Source organism: Lepus europaeus, chromosome 9 (assembly GCF_033115175.1).
Source record: "Lepus europaeus isolate LE1 chromosome 9, mLepTim1.pri, whole genome shotgun sequence".
Taxonomy (NCBI): Eukaryota; Metazoa; Chordata; class Mammalia; order Lagomorpha; family Leporidae; genus Lepus; species Lepus europaeus.
Window position 1 is genome coordinate 25,236,925 of NC_084835.1, and position 14,259 is coordinate 25,251,183.

General features: G+C 40.2%; 1 protein-coding gene across 1 annotated transcript in view; it reads left to right on the forward strand.

Annotated features, from left to right (window-relative positions):
• DOCK3 (dedicator of cytokinesis 3) overlaps positions 1 to 14,259 on the forward strand; it is a 455,873-nt gene that overhangs the window by 229,553 nt on the left and 212,061 nt on the right. Inside the window, exons 8-9 of the mRNA XM_062199955.1 lie at positions 870 to 911; positions 1,479 to 1,633. Coding sequence (XP_062055939.1) covers positions 870 to 911; positions 1,479 to 1,633 — 197 coding nt within the window. The remainder of the gene's footprint in view (positions 1 to 869; positions 912 to 1,478; positions 1,634 to 14,259) is intronic.

Consider the following 14,259-nt stretch of genomic DNA (forward strand, 5'->3'; position numbering starts at 1 on the left):
GTTTCTTGGAGGTATTCAGTGATTTTTTTGTTTGTTTTTGACAGGCAGAGTTAGACAGCGAGAGAGAGACAGAGAGAAAAGTCTTCCTTTTCCGTTGGTTCACCTCGCAAGTAGCCACTATGACCGGTGCATTGCGGCTGGCACACTGCGCTGATCCTAAGCCAGGAGCCAGGAGCCAGGTGCTTCCTCCTGGTCTCCTGTGTGGGTGCAGGGCCCAAGGACCTGGGCCATCCTCCACTGCCCTCCCCGGCCACAGCAGAGAACTGGACTAGAAGAGGAGCAAGTGGGACAGAATCTGGTGCCCCGACCGGGACTAGAACCCAGGGTGCCGGTGCCGCAGGCAGAGGATTAGCCTAGTGAGCCGCGGCGCCGGCCAGTATTAAGTGATTTGTCTGAAGTTTCGTAGCCTATGAATGGCATAGCTGGAATTGGAATCTGTTTTTTCTACTAGTAGTGAATGAACAACCTCTTGGAGAAATGTTTGGAAGGGAGCTCTTTTTGTTAAAGAGCCTCTAGAATGGAAAGCCTGAAGAAATTTGATCAGGCAGCTTAGAAAGTAATAAAGTGTGTGGAAAGGGCAGTCCCAAAGCAAATAATCCAATGCCAGTTACCTATATGTAAGTTGGTATTTAAAACTATAGAGACCAGTACTTGAATTCATGCTTTGCCACCTTCCTACTATGTGTCCTTCAGCAAATCACTTCCTTATTTGCCTCCCTCTAATATGAATAGCACTTGTCAAACATAATTATCAGAACTAAATGAGATCATGAATATAAAATACATAGCAGACTGCCTAGCCTGTAGAACGTGCTTAATAAAATCAATTCCTTCCCGTAGAGTAAAGTTTTCTTCCTTTCTTTCCGTAGCATTTGTCTAGCCGGCAGAGTGTACAGCAGAGTACATCTCAGGTAAGCAGCTTACTCATGCCTCACGGTTTTTCTGTCAACTGTTCTTTGAAGAGATCACCACTAGGATACAGTAGGTGACTTCTTGATTATATGATACCTTTCCTTTAAGGAGCCTCGATTCCAAAGCAGATGAAGCCAATCTCTACTCCTCTGTGCACTTACATAGTCCAATTAAAAGAACTGAGACTAAAATGAATCTGGGATAAAATGAAAATATTATTTAGAATATTCTAGCAGTGTAAATCAAGTGCATCAGGATCATAACAACATCTCTAAGAAATGGCTTTGAAAATGGTCCCCATTATGTTGTATATATTTGTGACCTGATGGGGCTTTCACATTCATGTCTAAGTTAGAATTATTCCCCCATATCTCCTTCACTGTTTCCTTCTCTCAGCTAGTTAATTGTCTACCTCGGCCCAAGTGGTCTGTCAATGTGGAGAAAACATCCTCAACCTCCCTCTTAAATATCCCCTTAGCAATGTGAACAGTTAGTAATTTAGTTTCAATTTTTAGTGATTAGCATAAGGAATAAAATAGAAATCACTTTTTTTGCCTTCTCATTAGGTAGATACAATGCGCCCACGTCATGGAGAGACCTGTCGGATGCCAGTGCCACATCACTTCTTCTTTAGCCTGAAGAGTTTTACCTACAATACCATTGGGGAAGATACTGATGTCTTCTTTTCCTTATATGATATGAGAGAAGGCAAGCAGATCAGGTAAGAGTTAGTTAAGGTGAGGTTGAGATATATTAGGATGGTAAGAGGAGAAGCAAGATAAGGTAAATTGTTCTTATTATCAGGGAGTTTGGTCCCAGTGTACTCTGAAGTCATCTTAACCATGTGTAGCCTCTTTTTCCCCCCTGTGCTTATTCCATGTGGAAGCTCAAAATCAAATCTTGGCTGTCACCACTCAGGGAAAGAAAAGGATGCATGTATTCAATGCCAAAGTAAAGACATATGCAAAATACAGAACAGAACAAATGCAGCAGACACACCCAGCCTAAGAGTGCATGAAGCCCTGGCTTATTGCATGTGAGAAACAGCATCCACAGAGAAAAAGACTGATGATATACTGTCTGAGGGCAGCCCCACCAATATTAAACACATGACCATAATAAATATGTAGTTTAAAAATTGTGGTAAGTATTGTTAAGGAAAATATATATGGTACTTTTAAATTCTTATGTTAATTGGAGTGAAGGAAAGGTCTTCTGGCATTCAAGTTAAGGCTTAAAGTAAGGGTAAGCAAAAAAAATGGGATAAGTTGGTTGAGAAAGAAGTCTATAGGCAAACAAAACTTAGTACATTTAGAGAACTGAGAGATCAGTGTAGCTGGAATGTAGTGATCTTCAGGAGAGGGTATAACAAGGTAATTGAAGAATTGGGCAAGAGCCAGAATATACAGGACCTTATAGCCATTGAAGAATTTTGGATTTTATTAAAAGTTCAAGAAGAAAAGATAGTCAAATATGAAAAAAATCTCAAAAAGCAAAGGCTTGAGTCAGAAACAATAAGAACAATGATGCGGCCAGTGCCATGGCTCAACAGGCTAATCCTTCGCCTAGCGGCGCCAGCACACCAGGTTCTAGTCCCGGTCGGGGCGCCAGATTCTGTCCTGGTTGCCCCTCTTCCAGGCCAGCTCTCTGCTGTGGCCTGGGAGTGCAGTGGAGGATGGCCCAAGTGCTTGGGCCCTGCACCCCATGGGAGACCAGGAGAAGCACCTGGCTCCTGCCTTCGGAACAGCCTGGTGCGCCGGCCGCAGCGGGCCAACCGCAGCGGCCATTGGAGGGTGAATCAATGGCAAAAAGGAAGACCTTTCTCTCTGTCTCTCTCTCACTGTCCACTCTGCCTGTCAGAAAAAAAAAAAAAAAAAAAAAAAAAAAAAAGAACAATGATGCATGTATAAAGGAAAAAAAAGAGAGGCGATTAGCAGTCAGAAAACATGTTGACAATAAACTCCAGGGCCTGAGTTTGTTTCATATCCATATTTGACTGTTCAAAGCTTCTTGAACAGAAAGAGCTCAGTAACTGTTTAATCTGAAAACAGAAGCTAGAGAACAACTCATAGGCCTAGGAGGACAAATCTAGAAATCCACAGCCAGAAAAAGAAGGAAAAGAGAAAGGATACAAGAAAATATTTTTAGAAGTAATGACTAGGCTGGCTCCGCAGCTCACTAGGCTAATTCTCCGCCTGCGGTGCCAGCACCCCGGGTACTAGTCCCGGTTGGGGCGCCGGATTCTGTCCCGGTTGCTCTTCTTCCAGTCCAGCTCTCTGCTGTGGCACAGGAGGGCAGTGGAAGATGGCCCAAGTGCTTGGGACCTGCACCCGCATGGGAGACCAGGAGAAGCACCTGGCTCCTGGCTTCTGATCAGCGCAGTGCACCAGCTGCAGCACGCCAGCCGCAGTGGCCATTGAGGGGGTGAACCAACGGCAAAGGAAGACCTTTCTCTCTGTCTCTCTCTCTCACTGTCCACTCTGCCTGTCAAAAAATAAAATTAAAAAAAAAAGAAGTAATGACTAAAAACTTTCAAAATTTGCTTGAAAAGCATATATCCAAGAAAATCAATGAACTTTAAGTGGGATAAATACAAAAATAGTCAATCTTTGACATGTCATAGTCAAAGGCAAGGTCTTGAAAACAGTAAGAGAAAATGGCCTGTCATATAGGAGAAAAATACAGTTAATGGCTGACTTACCAAAAGTGATGGAAGACATAGCAAATGTAATGATATACTCAATGATTAAAAAGAAAAATGTCAACTAATAGTTCTATATACAGTAAAACTACCTTCATCATGCAAATGGCAACACCAAATGCAAAAATTAATTAAAAATATATCAAATATCTGAATATAAGAACTAAAACTAAAACTCTTTTAAAACAGCATTTCTTTTTTATGATTTATTTAATATCTTTAAAAGGCAGAGTTACAGAGAGAGGAAGAGAGACAGAACAAGAGAAATCTTTCATCCATTGGTTAACTTCCCAAATGGCCACAATGGCAAGGGCTGGGCTGGGCCAAAGCCAGGAGCCCAGAGCTTCTTGCAGGTCTCCTCTGTGGGTACAGGAAGTCCAAGCACTTGGACCATCTTCCACTGCTTTCTCAGGTGCATTTACAGAGAGATGGATTGGAAGTGGAGCAGCTGGGTCTCAAACTGGTGCCCATATGGGATGCCAGCATCACAGGTTAACCTGCTAAATCACAATGCCGGCCACAAACTAAACTCTTAAAACATAGGAATAAATATTCACAGACTTTAATTTGGTGATAGATTTCTAGATATGATACCAAAAACATGAGTAACAAAAGAAAAAATAGGCAAGTTGAGCTTCATCAAAACTAAAATCTTTTGTACTTCAAAGGACAAAATCAAAAAACCAAAAAGAATCTTAATAGAATAAGACAAAATATTTGTAAATCGTATAGGCAATATATGATAAGGATATGGTTTCCATAATATGTATGAAAAACTCTTACTCACTTAATAATGAAAAGACAAGTAACCACAGGAGTCACTGTGTACTTATTCCTCATGTGGGATCTCTGTCCTTAATGTGTTGTCCAATATGAATTAATGCTATAACTAGTACTCAAACAGTATTTTACACTTTATGTTCTGTGTGGGTGCAAACTGATGAAATCTCTAAATATATACTAAATCGATCTTCTGTATATAAAGATAATTGAAAATGAATCTTGATGTGAATGGAATGGGAGAGGGAACGGGAGATGGGAGGGTTGCAGGTGGGAGGGAAGTTATGGGGGGGGAAAACCCATTGTAATCTATAAACTGTACTTTGGAAATTTATATTTACTAAATAAAAGTTAAAAAAAATGGACAAAGAAGCTGAAAAGACACTCCTCAACAGGAGATGTACAAATGGCCAATAATCACATGAAAAGATGCTCATGGGCCTACGCTTTGGCCTAGCAGGTAAAACCGCCACCTGCAGTGCCAGCATCCCATAAGGGTACCAGTTTGAGTCCCAGCTGCTCCACTTGCATTCCAGCTCTCTACTATGGCCTGGGAAAGCAGTAGAACATGGCATAAGTCCTAGGGCCCTTGCACCCACATAGGATACCTGGAAGAAGCTCCTGGCTCCTGGCTTTGGATCAGCACAGCTCCAGCTATTGCAGCCAAATGGGGAGTGAACCAGCAGATGGAAGACCTCTTTCTCTTTCTGCCTCTCCTTCTCTCTCTATGTAACTCTGACTTTCAAATAAATAAATCTTAAAAAAAAAAAAAGAAAAGATGCTCAGTACTCAACATCATTCATCAATAGGAAAATTCAATCAAAACCACTACTACTACCACTATAAAAAAAAAAAATAGACTACCATCAAAAAACCAGAAAACAACAAGAGTTGACAAGGATGTGGAGCAGTTGGAAACCTTGTACACTGTTGATGAGAATATAAGTGAGGCAGCTTTTTTTTTTTTTTTTTTTTTTTTTTTTTGACAGAGTGGACAGAGAGAGAGGGACAGAGAGAAAGGTCTTCCTTTGCCGTTGGTTCACCCTCCAATGGCCGCCGCGGCTGGCCCGCTGCGGCCGGCACACCGCGCTGTTCCGAAGGCAGGAGCCAGGTGCTTCTCCTGGTCTCCCATGGGGTGCAGGGCCCAAGCACGTAGGCCATCCTCCACTGCACTCCCAGGCCACAGCAGAGAGCTGGCCTGGAAGAGGGGCAACCAGGACAGAATCTGGCGCCCCGACTGGGACTAGAACCTGGTATGCTGGCGCCGCTAGGCGGAGGATTAGCCTATTGAGCCACGGCACTGGCTGTGAGGCAGCTTTTATAGCAAAAAGTTCTGCTGCTCATTAGAAAATAAAAAATATTATATGATCTAGACTTTCCACTTCTTCATATATCTAAAAATATTGAAAGCAAAATCTCAAAATGATATTTATAGTCTCATGTTGATTAGTAGCATTATTCACAATAGTCAAAAGGTAGAAGTAACTGAAATGTTCATCAGTAGATAAATATGTACATACAATAAAATATGATCCTTATAAAAGGAAGAAAATTCTGACACATATGTATGAACTTTGACAAAATTAAGTGGAATGAAATAAACTAGTCACAAAAAAATAATGTGATTCTATTTCTATGAGGTACTTAACAGTAGTCAAATTCTTAGAGACAGAAAGTAGAATGGCCATTGCCAGTTCTGAGGGTAAAAGGGGATGGAAAGTTGTTTAACAGGTATAGATACAAGTTTCCAAGATGAAAAGAATTCTGAAGATTAGGTATACAACATTGTACAACGGTGTACCTAATATTTAAGCATATGAACTATATTCTTAAAAATGTGTAAGCTCGTAAGTTTTGTGTTCTGCATGTTTTACCACAACTGAAAAAAAAAATTTTCTCAGTTACAAAATACTAAGAGAATAGAAGCTAGCAGACCTTTCTAACAAAAAATACTAAAGGAAGTCCTTCAGGCAAAGAAGAAATGACATCAAATAATGACTCACATCCTCACCTGAAAGAAAAGAATTCATGCAAAGGACCATTTAGAGAACAAAAACAACAAAGAGCTCCTGCAAATGAAAACATGGAGTTGAAACAAAGATGTCATTGAAGAGCTGATAGATAACAGAATAAATGCAGCAGAAAGTGAAGCAAAAACTATGAAGAAGAGAGAAGTATTTAGATAAGCAGTCAAGGAGATACAGCTTTGAATAATAGGAATCCAAAGGGATAAAATAAAAGAAATCATTGTTGAAATAATTAGAGGAAAATTTTTCTAGACCTATAAGACACACGTTTCTCATTCAAAAGGCCAATTAAATTTATAGACAACAGATAAAATTGCATATACATTAAGACACACAGCATAACATTTTAAATCACTGTTGAAAAATATTCAAAAGCCTTTAAAACTTAAAAAGAGATTGTTCAAAGGATTAGCAAGTAAAAAGCTATCAGACTTTTCTATTGCAACAATGAATAATGATGAATGTTAGAAGATAGTGAACCAACACCTTTAAAATCCTGAGAGAAAATTTTCCAAGCAAGAATTATTATCATGTAAGTACAAAGGTAAAATATATTTTTAAATATGCAGAGTTTTTAAAAGTTAATTTTTCAAATACTCTTCTACAGAGTACTGGTAAAGGATGTGATCTACCAAAATAAAAGAATAAATTACAAGATAGACTTGGGATCCCAGAAAATGGGTATCCCAGAATGACAATGAATAAAAATCTAATAAATCTAATAAAAATAAAAATGGGATTAACTGATTCAGATTTGAACAGCTTACAATGCTCTGAAGGAAGTTTCTCTAAGAAAATGAAATCCTGGAGCCAAAACTATGTCCTAGCAGGTAAGGCCACTTCCTGAGATTCCAACATCCCACGTGGGTGCTGTTTCAAGTCCCAGCTGCTCCACTTCTGATCCATCTCTCTGCTAATGGCCTGGGAAAAACAGCAGAGGATGGCCAAGTACTTGGGCCCCTGCCACCATGTGGGAGACCCAGATGGAACTCCTGGCTCCTGGCTTTGGCCTGGTCTGATGCTGGCTGCTGCAGCCATGTGGGGAGTGAATCAGTGGATAGAAGAGTCAGTCTGTCTGTCTGTCTGTCTGTCTCTCTCTCTCTCCCCCACCCCTCCCTCCCTCCCTCTCTCTTTGCTTCTCTCCCTCTTTCCCCTTCCCCTCCTCCCACCTCATCTAACTCTGATTTTCAAAATAAATAAATCTTAAAAAAAAATACAAAATGAAATCCTGCCTTCCAGGCCCACTGGGTTGGCATCATGACTCCCACACTGCTTGGCAGACTGACACCTGTCTTCTATTAGGTGAATTTCCTTATTCATAAAAGAATTATCTTTGTTGGGGCTGGTGTTGTGGTGCACCAAGTAAAGACTTTGCTTGCTGTGCTGGTATCACATATCAGAGTGTCAGTTCAAGTCCCAGCTACTCTGCAGTTTCAATCCAGCTTCCTGTTAATATGCCTGGGAAAATAGTGGATGATGGCCCAAGTATTTGTGCCCCTAACACCCATGTGGGGACCCTGATGAAGTTCCTGACTCATGGCTTGGTCCTGGCTGTTGAGACCATTTAGGTGGTGAACCATGAATGGAAGATCTCTTTCTCTCCTTCCCTCTCTTCTCTCTTTCCATCTCCCTCTCCTTCTCTGTCCTTTCCTCTCCCTCTCTTTCTCCAACACCCTACCTTTCAAATAAATCTTTAAAATAAACAAAGGAGTATCATTGTATAACTAATTTATTTTCTCTACACCAGTGGTGTGTCTGTTAATATTCCTGGTTCTCTCTCTGGACCGCTGCAAATTTAGCCAGACTTTCTAAGCCCTCAGGGTACTGGTGATTGATTTGATCATTCGACTCACTCTTCTTAAGGATTCTTTGTATACTAGGCTTTGAGAGCACAAAGCTGCCCTCAAACACTTACCTTCTCTTGATGATCATGGGAAAACACTTATGTTAGACACTTTGTATAGATGCTGTGCAAAGCAAGCTACAAAGTCCCATTTTTATCCTCCTGGATTTTACTTAGCATTCAAAATACCCTTGTGTAGAATAAACTTTTCTTGAAAATTAGCTGCTTCTGTAATTGAAGTAGAGGTCTCTGTCTGAGAGTCGAGCACTATGTATGAGATAAACTGCTGATGTGAAAAATTTCAGGAAGCCCCAGGAGGGAAATTTTCTTTTAAAATGATAGGTGAGCACTTTATTTATTGAAGTTTTGTTTCCCTCTGCAAAAGAAAATATCTCTTACAATGCAACCGGAGCTTATTTGCAGGATCTCAAGCCGTCATTGATAGACCTGCAGTTCAGTCTTGATCCTTCTATTCAGAACCTCATGGTATAGTCTAGCCTATCTTTACCTAGTCCAAGACAGACTTCAGCTCATTACCTGACCTCCCTATGAAGATTTTCTGTGAGCCTCAGCAGGAATAATAGAGGAGCTAGTTCCCTGCATCTGGTGATTGTGAACATCACTTTTTCCCCCTCTGCTTTTTATTCTGTTACTATGTGTATCTTCCCTTAAAATTAAAAGGCTCTAAAAATTCGTGTTCTCTCTGTTTCTGATTCATTCATATTCATTCTCCCATATGGGAGATCAGGAAGAAGCACCTGGCACCTGGCTTCGAATTGGCACAGCTCCAGCTGTTGCGGTCATTTGGGGAGTGAACCAATGGACAGAAGACCTTTCTCTCTGTCTCTCCCTCTCACTATCTGTAACTCAACCTGTCAAATAAATAAATAAAAATATTTAAAAACATAAATTTCCTGTTTTTGTAGTTTTGATCTAAAAATGAGCTATAGTGGTAACATAGTATGTAGTGCTAAAATTCCAATAGAAAGCTTACCATATTTTTAGCCTTAGGATGCAAGATATGGAGCCTAGAGCAAGCATGGCCACCAATGGGAGTCCTATAGAGGAGTAACTAGGATGTAGGAATCCCAGATTCTGTGTATGAACTCAGCCCATGTTACTGGCTGACCTCTAAACCATGCAAGTCAAAGGTCAAAGGCAGACTCAAAGCAAGTAGCAACTAAAGTTAAAAAAAAAAATTGTGATGTGACCTGCTATGTACCACAGGAAAAACAGATTATAGATTAATAAGTCTATCCAAGTTAATGCCCTGTTTTAAAAAATATCCTTATCCAGAACAAAACAGAACCCAAAGTCTCCAGTATAACCATTACCAAGTCCACCATAATCCAAAAATTATGGAAATGAAATTAACTCAACAACAGAAAATGAATTAGCTCAACAAAGCAATGGCTAATTTAATTAATCTTTCTCAGAAAATTGCTAAAGTGTAGAAGACATTGGAAAAGAAAACAGTTGTTACCATGTAGTAAAATGAAAATCCTTTGCAAATAAAGCAGTGGCTAACCTTTGAACAAGGTTTTCCAACTTTAATTGAAAACTAAAAAATTGACACAATATGTACACAGTTATTCCTCCCTCAGTTCTTTCTCCCTAGAATATTATTTGTGCAAGCAAAAAATGTTACAGAACTTGTAGTGAGCTGGTAACATTTATCAAGTGAGTGAATGACTTTTTAAAAACTCTAAAAATGGAATTCCAGTGTGAAGTCTATAGTTATGAAAATAGCTTTGAATCTGTCTGAATTCAAATTAAGGCATTCTGTCCTTTCCCCAATTTGAACTTCTACCTCAAGACTAGGCAGAATAATCCAAGCAGGCACACACTCATGTTCCTATTCCCAACATCAACTTTCTAAATCTCAGATTTGCATAGTATGCTTTAAGCTATTCCAGAGTAGTGGATGAAGATAAATATGAAGACATCAAACAAAATACAGAATAGAAGCTTGCTGTATTGCTTGTGTTTCTTTCCAAAAAGTCTTTTTGTTGTTAGAATATTTTTAGCTGGGGGAGATTTCAGCTGATTTGATTTCTCTGGAAATCTGGTACTTGGGGGAACAGCTTAACAGTAAGGCCTGTTTCTGATGCCTTTGGAGTCGAACTCCTGGAAGCTCTCTGGAACTGAGTTCTCTAGTAGTTGGAGGTGTTTCTGTCAGAACCAGAGACATTTCTTCCCAGAGTAGGGATTGTCTTCTCTGCCTTTACAAATCTACACATGTGGTTCATCTCAACATTAAAGATCATCTCAAGACACAGTAAGTTTTTAAAACTGGATGTTTGAATCTTCACAGAGAAGTTAAAGAATATAAAAGAAGTGAAGGAATTTTTGTCAACAGATTAATCAGTGCATCAGGATTTGTATTTTGAAAGATGTTCTGATACTTAAAATGAAAGACTGGAGACTCAGAGAGATTGGAAATCTGAGTGATAGATATGTAGGTTTGGTTCCATGGAGCAAGCTATATGGCTGTTTTTAGGAGTACCAAAAATCAAAAGAGGCCGGCGCCACGGCTCACTAGGTTAATCCTCCGCCTAGCGGCGCTGGCACACCGGGTTCTAGTCCCGGTCGGGGCACCGATCCTGTCCCGGTTGCCCCTCTTCCAGGCCAGCTCTCTGCTGTGGCCAGGGAGTGCAGTGGAGGATGGCCCAAGTGCTTGGGCCCTGCACCCCATGGGAGACCAGGAGAAGCACCTGGCTCCCGCCATCGGAACAGCGCGGTGCGCCGGCCGCAGCGCGCTACCGCGGCGGCCATTGGAGGGTGAACCAACGGCAAAAGGAAGACCTTTCTCTCTGTCTCTCTCTCTCACTGTCCACTCTGCCTGTCCAAAAAATAAAAAAAAAAAAAAATAAATAAATAAATAAATAAAAAAATCAAAAGATACAGTGGAAAAATAGCACAAATGAGAGGTAGTGTTTAGATTAGGTAGGTAGATCCTTTATAGTGTGTGGGAACCAGGAGTTCACAATTATGATTTGTTAGGTGAAGTTAAATGATAAGAGAGAAAAAGGGAAATTTTGACAAATTTAAAAAGAAAGTTCTTGGGTAGAAAAAGGGAGAGCATTTTTAAAGTTTTTCAATTTTATAATTTTTTAAAATTTTATTTAAGGTATATAAATTTCATGTATTTCGTATACGTAGATTTAGGAATATAGTGATACTTCCCATCATTTTCTCCCTCCTGCCCCCATTCCCACCCTTTCTCCTCCTTTCCCTCCTATTTATTTTATTAATTTTTACAGTGTTCTACTTTCAGTTAATTCATATAATTAACCATACACTAAGTAATGAATCCAACAAATAATATGAAGAAAAAAAACTATTCCTCAATAGTAGAGACAAAGGATGTAAGCAATCATTGAAGCTCCAACTGTCAATTTCACTTCTTTACATTTCATTTTTGGTACTCTCTTATTAACCACAAATCAGGGAAAACATGGATTTTGTCTTTTGGGGACTGGCTTATTTCACTGAGTATAATGGTTTCTGGTTGCATCCATTTTGTTGAGAAAGAATTTCATTCTTTTTTATGACAGAATAGTATTCCATAGTGTGTATATATACCATAATATTTTTTAGGATTTATTTATTTATTTGAAAGAGTTACAGAGAGACAGAGACAGAGAGAGGGGTCTTCCATCTGCTGTTTCACTGCCCAACTGGCCACAGCGACTGATACTGTGCCAGTCCAAAGCAGGAGCCCAAGGACTTGGGCCATCTTCTACTGCTTTCCCAGGCCACAGCAGAGAGCTGGATCAGAAGTGGAGCCGCTGGGACCTGAACCAGTGCCCATATGGGATACCGACACTGCTAGGTGGTAGCTTTACCTGCTATGCCACAGTACTGGCCCCAAGACTGGAGTTTAAAAATCTGCATGACTTTGGGGACCCAAGTCCTGTTCAGTCCACAACAGTGTTTTAATTCTGTTGTCTTTGAAAATCATTTTAGAATTCAAAGAGATTTTATTAGGTGAATTTGATTTTTATTCACTAAAGCCCTGTAAACTGTATGGCTCTGTGCTTGATTCTTTGAGGGTTGCAGTAATGTGGAAGATACAGTCCAATGCTCTACAGATAAAGACACTAGGCTTAAAGGATGTATGGAGTTGCCCAAGACCACCCTTCATGGTCATTCATTAGACTCATATAGTTGGCTATGTCTAGTCATGGCTAAGATTTATTACAGTGACATCATATGGGATACACAGTACTTAGTATGGCATCCTAAGGGAGAAAGACAGGAACTCCGGAGGAATCCATGCACAGGCTTCCTTGCGTTCTCTCCCTCATATGAAGAATCACACAGGGCATACTCTTCCAGTAGGGAAAATGCAGCAACATGTATATGATGTTTCTGGCCTGGGAAACCTGTTAGATACTCAGTGCCCAAGATTTATTGGGAGCTATCATATAGGCACCCTCTTTTTAGCATGGACCATATTTCAAGCTCAGTATGAAAGAAGGTGTTCAACATAAACAGTATTGTTCACACAAGCAGTCTAAGCCCAGTGAGCCACCTGCATTCCTCTATTGGAAATATCCCCAAGAGCCAAATTCCCAGATGGCAGCCAACAACCAACCTTGCAAGCAGACCTTTCCAAGCATAGTATTTTCACACCAGCCATGTTAACTCTTTTCTGCACAGAGAAGATACTGCACATTTGCACAGTCAGCTCTAATGCTAGGCTGTCAGAGTCACTGCTGTAATTGATGTTATAGGAAGAATGGGTCTCTTCTGACTGGAGGTCATGGACAACTTCAGGGCACTGTACATTTGAATATCAAAAGAGAGGCAGAGTGTGAACAATAGAGAAACAAATATTACTACCTTTAGAGAAAGTCAAGCAACCCCATCAGGCCTGAAATAAGTTATGTTGACAGAAGTAGAGGAAGGTAGGAAAACAGAAAAGACAAGATTTTGGAAGACCTAGACTATCAGATGGAGATTTGATCATCACTGAAGGTTTGTTTTCTTAAAGGAAGGCAAATAGTAGAAGATATGCCTGGGAGTGGTAGATAGGCTGCACTGGTGATTGGAGTGCCTAGAGTGAAGGCTATTTGGGATAACTGGATGGGTTTCCAGACAGCATGAGCTAGTGAAGATGCTCATTCATTTGTAATATACCTCATTTTATAAGAAATATATAAAACAAATGAAGAAGTCAAATGGTGAGTCAGACTGTGATACAAGAGTACCATACAGTTCCAGAAGATGACTCAGCCTGTCTTAACATGCACAGTGAATTTCTGTCAACTGTTGTTAACATTCTAAATACAAAAAAGAGATTGTGTTTCCTTAAAAATATTGTGCTTTTTCCATGGGTCAGAATACACAGAAACCACCAACCACCCATTCTAAGTCTGCATGACCATCTGGATCTTGTGCCAGCCCAAGAAACTAAGGCACATCTGTGACCTTAGTACACCTTTCATAAAGTTCCAAATACTTGCCTCACTTGTACCCTAAGCTCATGGTTAACAGGATTGTGACAACCCGTGTGCATGTAGTTCTAAATCTGTGCTTTGATTTCTTGGTTTTCAGATGTCGGCTAGCCTCTCAGATACCCATTCCTAAGTCTTGGAGATTAATAATGCCTGTCTCAGCAATTTCCATTCCTAGATTTGGTATACCTTCCTTCAATGCCAGAGCACCACCTATGTATCCTGACCTTAGTGCTGCCAAATGATTATTTTGTGCTTTGGTAAAGGAGGTAGTTTTAATATAAGAACAATTCCACCATGCAGGGGGAAGAGCCCTTTGTCTCCATGAACCACCCACCCCACAAGACCATGCAGAACTTTGCTGTCCAGTAGAACTTTGTGTGAAGGAAATGTTCTACACGTGATAGAGCATTATGGTACGCATGGTAGCCACTAGCCACATACGACTACTGAGCACTTGAAATGTAACTAGTGTGACCAATAACTGAGTTTGTAACTTCATTTAATTTTTTTAAAAGATTTTATTTATTTATT